Source organism: Myotis davidii, unplaced genomic scaffold (genome assembly GCF_000327345.1).
Source record: "Myotis davidii unplaced genomic scaffold, ASM32734v1 scaffold520, whole genome shotgun sequence".
NCBI lineage: Eukaryota > Metazoa > Chordata > Mammalia > Chiroptera > Vespertilionidae > Myotis > Myotis davidii.
In genome coordinates, this window is record NW_006292908.1 from 2,688,942 (window position 1) to 2,697,235 (window position 8,294).

The 8,294-nt window shown below is 48.0% G+C and overlaps 1 protein-coding gene across 2 annotated transcripts in view; it reads left to right on the forward strand.

Moving 5' to 3' along the window:
• Positions 1–8,294, forward strand: part of MAPRE2 (microtubule associated protein RP/EB family member 2) — a 115,843-nt gene that overhangs the window by 63,392 nt on the left and 44,157 nt on the right. For both annotated transcript variants that reach the window (XM_015565684.1, XM_015565685.1), the window contains one exon: positions 4,304–4,431. In XM_015565684.1, coding sequence (XP_015421170.1) covers positions 4,304–4,431 — 128 coding nt within the window. The remainder of the gene's footprint in view (positions 1–4,303; positions 4,432–8,294) is intronic.

Below are 8,294 nucleotides of genomic sequence, written 5' to 3' on the forward strand. Positions count from 1 at the left end.
AACCGCCCTGCTCTGGTCATTACAGGGGGGAGCGCCCCAACTCCCCAATCAGTCCTGCTCTGAGCCTGACCAGGGGCTGCACCTAGGGATTGTGCCTGCCCTCTGCCACCCGGGAGCAGGCCTAAGCCAGCAGGTTGTTATCTCCCGAGGGGTCCCAGACTGCGAGAGGGCACAGGCCAGGCTGAGGGACCCCCCCTTCCCCCCGAGTGCACAAATTTTTGTGCACCGGGCCTCTAGTGAATTATAAAAGAAATACTTCCATGTGATGCTGCATACAGAGCTAGCTGTGACATTTTATAGATTTGTCAAGTTCTGAGGAGACACCCTTCCGGAAGAATTCATAAAGGTTGGCAGATATGTTCTCAGCCAGAACTGTTGTGTGTTTTGTGGGGGGCCGTGGCTGGTGAGGTGTGGGACTCACATCCTGGTTCCCACGGTTCAGGGCTTGCCCAGCTTCCATCCGGGCTTGGCTCAGTAGGTTCGCTCAGGCTGTCACCTGGCATTCCTTGTTCCTGGGCCACATGCAGTTTCTCTTCAGCCTGGTGAGTGGCTGCTGCACAGCCGGACCTCGCCCTGCCTCCGGGCCCCACAGGGCTGACACAGGGTGAATCGCAGGGCCTCAGGCCCAGGCCGCTCTGTTCTGAGCCAGTGGGTCAGTGGTCACTGTCCACGGACAAGCCTCAGCAGTGCCTTCGCCTGCGGGAGGTATGGGGTGGGGGTGGGGCTTGTATTTCTGTGTGTGTTTTCTCTCTCCTGTTTGAAGAAATGTGTGTGTGTGTGTGTGTGTGTGTGTGTGTAGAGCCAGTTTTCAAGAAAGGTATTCAAACAGTCACAAAAACAATGTATAGATACGTTGTGGTTACTGGTTTCTTTTCCAGTAGGAGCAATGCATTAAAATTCACTTTAAAATAAAATGTAGCTGCCATGCTGACATATAGTGGCCCGCAGGCTCTGATGCTAGGAAGTCATCCTGTTGCTCCGCCGTCCTGACAGCTCTAAACACGTGTGGCCTGGTTAGGAACCTGACTGAGCCACAGACTGTAGGCCAGGGCTTCGACTTCCCTTCCTCTGCAGGGACGGCGCTGAGAGAGATGATTATGTCCTGGGGACCAGATGGAGGTCTGTCTAAGAATAAACTCATTTCTGGGGAAAAGGCGGCCGAGGACCCAAACGGACAAGCCTGCCGGGCGCGACGTGTGATGTCACTCTACCGTCTTAACCATTTACTTTTCTTGACTGAACTGTTGGAAGTTACTCAAGGTCAAGAAATATAATACGTTGAATCACTTTTAACACTTACCTTCGGTAGCACTGGGCACCCACGTTTGTCAGGAAACAATATAGTTCCTGCCCTGCTTCCCTCACAGAATTTTTTCGAGGATCAAAGTGGGAGCATGGAGTCACGTTAACTCTAAAATGATAGAGAAACTCCTTGTCATCCACACAACATGTCTGAAGAACAAGCCGGGGCAGGTACTCTTGCCTATACACGGTCAGATAGGTCGACACCCAAGAAAGTGTAGTAAGACCTTGGGGTTGTGGAGGGTGTCCACAGAAGAGCTGAGACTGGGAGGCGCTCTCTGGTTGGCCCTGGTGTCATATTGAGACAACTGTACATGTCCTTCCGTGAGCTGTCTGGCCACCTGGAGAGCTGAGGTTTGACTCTGTGGGAGTCGCACTCCTAGAGAAGGTGGGAGCGGAAGGATTGAGAAAAGGTTGGGTGGCCCCTGACTGGGGAGGGGAAGAGCATGCCCCCCTCTGCAGAGAGGGACGAAACCAGGGCTCTTGCCCAAATCCAAGGCATTGCCCATGAGGTGGGGGCTCACAAAGGGTGTGAGAGGCAACCACAGAGGGAGGTGAACTTGGGAGTATTTTGGCGAAATTTGGAGGAGAAAGGTCATAATATTTTAATCAGCACGGATGTAATGAGAAGTTAACTACATTGATTCCATTACTATTCATTGGAAATAGGTATGGAAATCTACTTACTGTGTCATTCTATTTCAGAAAATATTCCTCTTCACCCTTACTCTCGGTCTGTTCTCTACCCTGGCTCTCCCGCTGGTCCCTGGCACTGGCTGCTCTTTCTACCGGGTTCCTGGGGCTGCACCTGCGCCGGTTGGGAGGGTTTGGGGGGAGACATGGTGGAGGTGAGAGTGCTGAGCCTAGTGACTACCATCTAGTAAAAAGTGCTTGGAGTTTTTCTCAAGCAAAAAGCAGATGCTGTTCATTGTTCACTGGTCATCTTCATGAGCCCCTGAGGGCACAGGGCTTTGCTTGGCATCTGTTTAGACGGGGAAGGATTGCTGTCCCTGGGTGAGTAGGTGAGTAGGTGAGTAGGTGAGTAGGTGAGTAGGTGGACGTTCTCAGGAAAGACCTGGAGGAGACTGTGATTCATGGACAGCGCCTGTAGCACAACTTGCTTCCTTGTTTTCCTGGATTCTTTAAAAGCCAGCACAGCTCTTCGCCCTGCCTGCGTACACTCCTTCTCTTAGGGAACCACGCATGTGTACTCACGAGTAGATGGCTTTAACCTTCTAAAACAGAGGTCCGCCGTCTCTCCCCTGCATTGTGTTCCGTTTTGTTTGGAAGTCATCTAGACGAACATTTCAGCCCAGTTTGGCCTGTTGCCATCCAGCACAGTCTGGGCCCTGGTGCCTCATCCTCCGTCGTGGATACATTGCCTGGGAATGAAGGCGGAAGCTCTCAGCACGGCCTGAGAGGCCTTAGAAAGCATACCAGTGCCAGGAGTAGGCCGCATGCGAAATCCCACCCGACATCCAAAATACTTTAAATTTTGAATTATTTATCTTTTAAGGATTTATGTAATTTACAAAGTTGATTAAAACTTTAGATGGGTGTTTAAGGCAATTGTTTTGTTTAATAAACGATAGACTGAAGAAAACAGTGGACGTTATTAACCAACAAATAAACAGCCTTTGATACTGTGGTGGAAAAGCAGAAATTATGCTCCCGTTATCCGAGTGCCAATGGCATTAGCGTCTTCAGTGAAAGAGAATTTAGAGAGGAGGGTGCTTTTTAAGGATGGGTAGATGGGTATTCATTTATTTTTAGTAAAAAACATTTTTATTGCTTTTTTAGAGTTAAGAGTGCTGAACACAGTTTCATAAATGTAGATTTTCATGTAAAAATCTATAAAACTGTAGTTTTCTTGGTCATATATAGTCATGCTTAAAAATATTACCTCTGACTCCCGTGTACAGTAAAAGGGATGAGGAGCCTCTAGAGAAATGCCTGGTTTGGGGTCCGAGGCAGGAAATGTACAGTGCAGGTCCGGAACACGGTGTCGTACCGGAAAGCAAGGACATTACCAAAGACTTCCAGGACCTCGCAGGACAGCTCGGAGCCAGCCCGAGTTCCCCTCCACAAGCTGATGTCAGTAGAGAGAGAAACGGCCTGGACTGAAGCATGTCACATACGTTTAGGTCCACGAGTGCATTATTACACTTCAAAGATAAAACCCTGGTTGTTATCTTTGGAAACTATCAGGGAACTGCCTCTTTATTTTGAAAATTCCTAAATTAAGGAAAAGTACCAGGCATCTTTCCTGCCTTTCTTATATGATTGGTACCTCAGGGGGAAATTTCTCTTTATAGAGTTACTCCAGCTAGAAGGTCAAGAATGAATAGCAGACTGTCACTTGGAAGTCTCTAAAGAACTGTTAGGTGTAGGCAGATGGCACCCACAGCTACGGAATCACAGGAGTCAGTCAGACACCGTGTGCCTGCTGCTGGGAGCTCGGACACTCAGTGAGGTAGTCTTGCCACCCGGCCCCTCAGTTAGAACTTGAGTCAGATCAACCTTTAGATCCAAGTGCCTGTGTATAAAACACAAGGGCCACAATCGCATTGTAAGGTATAGAAAGCCCAACAACTATATTGCACACCTGAAAGTCATATAGTATTGTATACCAACTCTACTTAAAATTTTTTAAGAGTTAAAAAAAGAATACAGGGAACAAAGGAATGTGTTAAATCACACCAAGGGGATGCAATGAGCAGAATCCAGATTGTGGGACCTCTACAAGACAACCAGCCCAGTTCCTCCCACAGTGAAAACACTGCAAGGGAAATATTAGAGATGGAGACGAAACCTATAAATAATGGGAACCTAAAGTGGCAAATGTGGAGAATAGAAAGAGGAGAAAGGGCTTGGCCAGAGCAGGGCTTCCACATCCTTAGCGTGCTGCCTGGGACGCCCACCTTCAACGGATGTCCTGCTTCTGAGTTAATTTTGTCCTCGCAGGCAAATAAACATGTTTGTTTGTTTGTTTGTTTTCTAGTTGGGGAATGGCGGTCAATGTGTATTCTACCTCGATAACCCAGGAGACGATGAGCAGACATGACATCATCGCATGGGTTAATGACATCGTATCTTTAAACTACACGAAAGTGGAACAGCTCTGCTCAGGTAAGACCATCTTCTCAGGGTTTACCTAACGGTTCCCTGTCGAGTGGAGTGTGATTTCATGACCCACAGCTGGTGTCTTCGCGGCAGGAGAAGTGTGTCAGCATTGCCCTATCACTAAAGGGGAGAACGCGGGTGTGACTAAGGGTGTTGGCGGGACCGGCCCTCGAGCATCTGAGAGCATAAGCCATCCCGAGGCAGCCTTTGGCTGATGCAGCCTTTGGCCGGGCTCGCTGGAGCTCTGCGCTGCCTCCTGCCTGGTCTTCGGCCTCCCCTCTCCCATCCCCTGCCCACCACCACCACCTGGTGCTGCAGTACAGATTGGGTCTTGCAGCTCTCTGGTCCCTAAAAAGCTTCAGGGCTCCGTGTTGTCCTCCCCTGGGGATAAGATTCAAACTCTCCCCGCGGCTGAGAAGGTCCTTTGTTCTGGCTGCAGCCCCTCTCCTCGGTTTCACTGTGCGCACCTCTCCCCTGCGCCCCAGCCCCCCCAAACACTTTGTTCCCTGAAGACTCTCTCCCTTCTGCAACCCAGAGCCCTTCCTTACGCCTTTTGCTGGGGTCTTTCCTCTTGCTGTCGTGTTTGGTAAAATCCCATTCGCATTTTAAAGTCTTCTGGTCGTCGCTCCCCCTGCAGGGCCCCCTGAGACTCGGCTCCTGCCCTTCCAGAATAAAACGCCCCGTGCATCTCACTGAACTTCAGATCGCCACCCCGCCACCGGTCAGGTCTTCATTGGGCTGCTCTTGCTGTGCATTCTGGAGCTCCCTCACATGTTATTTTTAATTTGCTCCCCAAAAACCCACACAACTAGCACAGGTCCCTCTGTGATCAGCAGTCCCTTTGCTAATCGCGCATACCGCTTTGTATTGCAATGAATGCGCATCTTACCCACAGAGCGGGTGTCTGTACATGTGGATAAGGGGGATGGAGCTGGTTATCAGAAAAAGAGGCACAGGACAGAAGAGGGCGAGGAAAAGAGTCCGAGAGGAAATTCCCAGTCACGGTTCTTATGTTAAAAGAACCCTAGGAGCGTCCTGTGCAGGTCAGTGGGGAGGTTTTGCTAGCAAATGAGGGGTTTTTCTTAGACAAATAAAATGTTATGAGTAATATACATAGTTTCTTTGCAGATCTTTCAAATTCCTCCAGCCAGATTCACCAGAATGTTAAGCAGCATTTGTGAAAGGTTCTGAAGCAAGGTCTGTACGGTTACCTTAAAGTAGGCGTTGGCGTGCGTTTTGCAACCATTCCCAGCCGCAGTGCTGCCAGGTGTGGCTGGAGGAAACCTGTAGAAACACTTGATCTCTGCTGAGCAGAGAATTTCCATTGGGATGGCTCACTGGCTACCAGAGACTGCAAGGCAGACAGTCCGAGAATAGAGTTTAGATTTAGAGATACCTTTCTGCTCTGAAATGTGTTTTTGCTGGGAAAAAAAAAAGTTTGTTTGTTTTAGGCAATAGTTTCTTTAAAGTCAAACCTTCCAAGTGTAAAAGTTATGCATGTATGCCCTCCTGGGAGCTGCTTGGAAATGCAGATTCTTAAGCTCCTTGACCTTCTTCCTCGGTATCTCTGGGTGTGAAGCCCACAATCTGCATCAGAACAAGCCCTCCCCCACCCCCAACCCCACCCCCACCCCTTCCTGTGTGCTGACGCCAGGAGCTCGCAGTGCATTTCTGAGAAAACCCAAACCACTGAGACTGTAGTTAAATTATCCAGAGCCCTACCTGGCGCAGTGTCCTTATCCATAATTTAGCCTGTGACTTTTGTCTTCAGCGGTGGCGTTTAGCGGGAGGGTGCTATCTCTCTGTTTATTTATTTATGAGTTTATTTATTTATGCCTCTCATTGTTCTAGAAGACATTTAAGGCAGCCAGGACAGTGCTGTTAGGATGAAAACAAAACCAAATACTGTCGATCTAAGTGATTGACCCTCATTATACTTCCGAATAGTCACATTTCTTGGGTAATATATTCCCCTCAACTTTTATTTCAATTCCTCTATTATTTTTTTTAATCTTTATTGTTGAAAGTATTACGTAAGTCCCCCTTTCCGCCCTCCCCCACTGACCCCTTCTAGCCTGCCCCTACCCTCCGCCCCAGGCCCTCACCACCCTACTGCCTGTGTCCATGGGTTATGCGTATAAGCATACAAGTTCTTTGGTTGCTCTCTTCTCACCCACCCCTCCTCCCCCACCTTCCTCGTGAGATTCCACAGGTCTGTTCCATGTTAACTCCTTGCCGTTGAAATGTGGTTGTATTTTAGGAGGTTGCATACACACAACAGCTTCACCTGTTGAGACTGACTTTCTTCCTTGTTCCACACAGTTATTTCCTACTCTCTTTCTGAAGACTTAGGCTCTAATTCTGGCAGCCCCCTTGGTTTTTTTTCTGTTTGCATTACTTCCTATTTCGTTTTTCATTTCCAGCTAAGACAGTGGTCGGCAAACCGTGGCCCCTTGAGTGTGGCTCTTCCACAAAATACCACATACAGGTGCGCATGTACAGTGTGATTGAAACTTCGTGGCCCGTGCACAGAAGTCGGTATTTTGTGGAAGAGCCACACTCAAGGGGCCAAAGAGCCGCATGTGGCTCGCGACCCGCAGTTTGCTGACCACTGAGCTAAGAGATCTCCCTCCAGCTAGTAGTAACACTAACTCAGCCTTTCTCTAGTTCATAAAAAGCTGACCTGATGTGTCCACATTTGCATTCCATTTCCTTCAGAATGCCCTGCCTTTATAATAAATAACCTCCCATGTGTTTCTAATGTGAGCATTTTAAAAACTCTTTAAAGGGAAAATGGTGTGAGAAGGTAGGACACTTGGGAATACATTGCAGTAAATTGTAAAACAGTGATGCACTCTTACCTCCTGTTATTTTATCCCAAGGATATCATCTTATGAAAATTTTCTTTGAATGTTAAATCTGCATCAGATAATCATATATGTATTTGGTTTGTGTTCAACTTTATGTCTGGTGAAAAGCAAGTTCAAGCAAAAAAAAACACTGTATAAATGGAGAGAGACTATCAGTGGGAGTGAATACCACCTCTACCACAAGGTATACTGCTCACCTGAATCTGTTTTGAAAAGTAGTAATATTTTTGAGGTTTCCCATAGTGGAATGGGGGGCCTAAGCCACGTAAACTATCACATTGGCTCTGCATAAAAATATTTCACGTTTTAGTTGAATCGTTTATAAAATGTATAGGGCCTTTGGAAGGGTGGGATGTTCTGTTGGACTTTAGTATCAGCCCAAACCAGTGTACTGAGTATTTTATAAAGTACTCAAGAGGGAGAAAGGGCAGCTCGGTTCTAAAAACCCCAGAAAGCGGCTTTAGCAAGATACCTGTTTTTGGAGGTGATAGAAAAGGTAGTGAGCAGTGTGGCGAGGAAGCACAGAAAGGAATGGGGAAGGGGCGTCTGAGGGAAGCAGAAGAAACATACAATTTCCTGTTCCTTCTCACCCCTCATCTCTGCCCTAACAAGCTTTTGGTCCACGGCTGGGTCACTACCAGCTCACTTGGCCAGCGAGCACCTGACCATCAACCCCCCCACTCCCACAGGCGGTGCAGACCACCCCCGCTCTGGGCCGCCTCCCCTCCGCCCACCCTCCTGCATAGGCCCAGCAAACAGCTGACGGCCCTGTCACTGCCTGGTGAGCAGCTCAGTTATTGTCCTGAGCATTTTAGTATTTTAATAAAATGTCATTTGAAGTCAATCATTTTTAGATGGAACGTTAGGTATTTTCTTAACTATCTTTAAAAAAAAAAAGACAGGGAAAGTATCAGGACTGAATTCCATTTCAACTTGTGCTTCTCCTAATTGTTTCAAGCTTTGCCTTGGGCCAAATTTCTGGTCTTTTCTTCTTCCGGA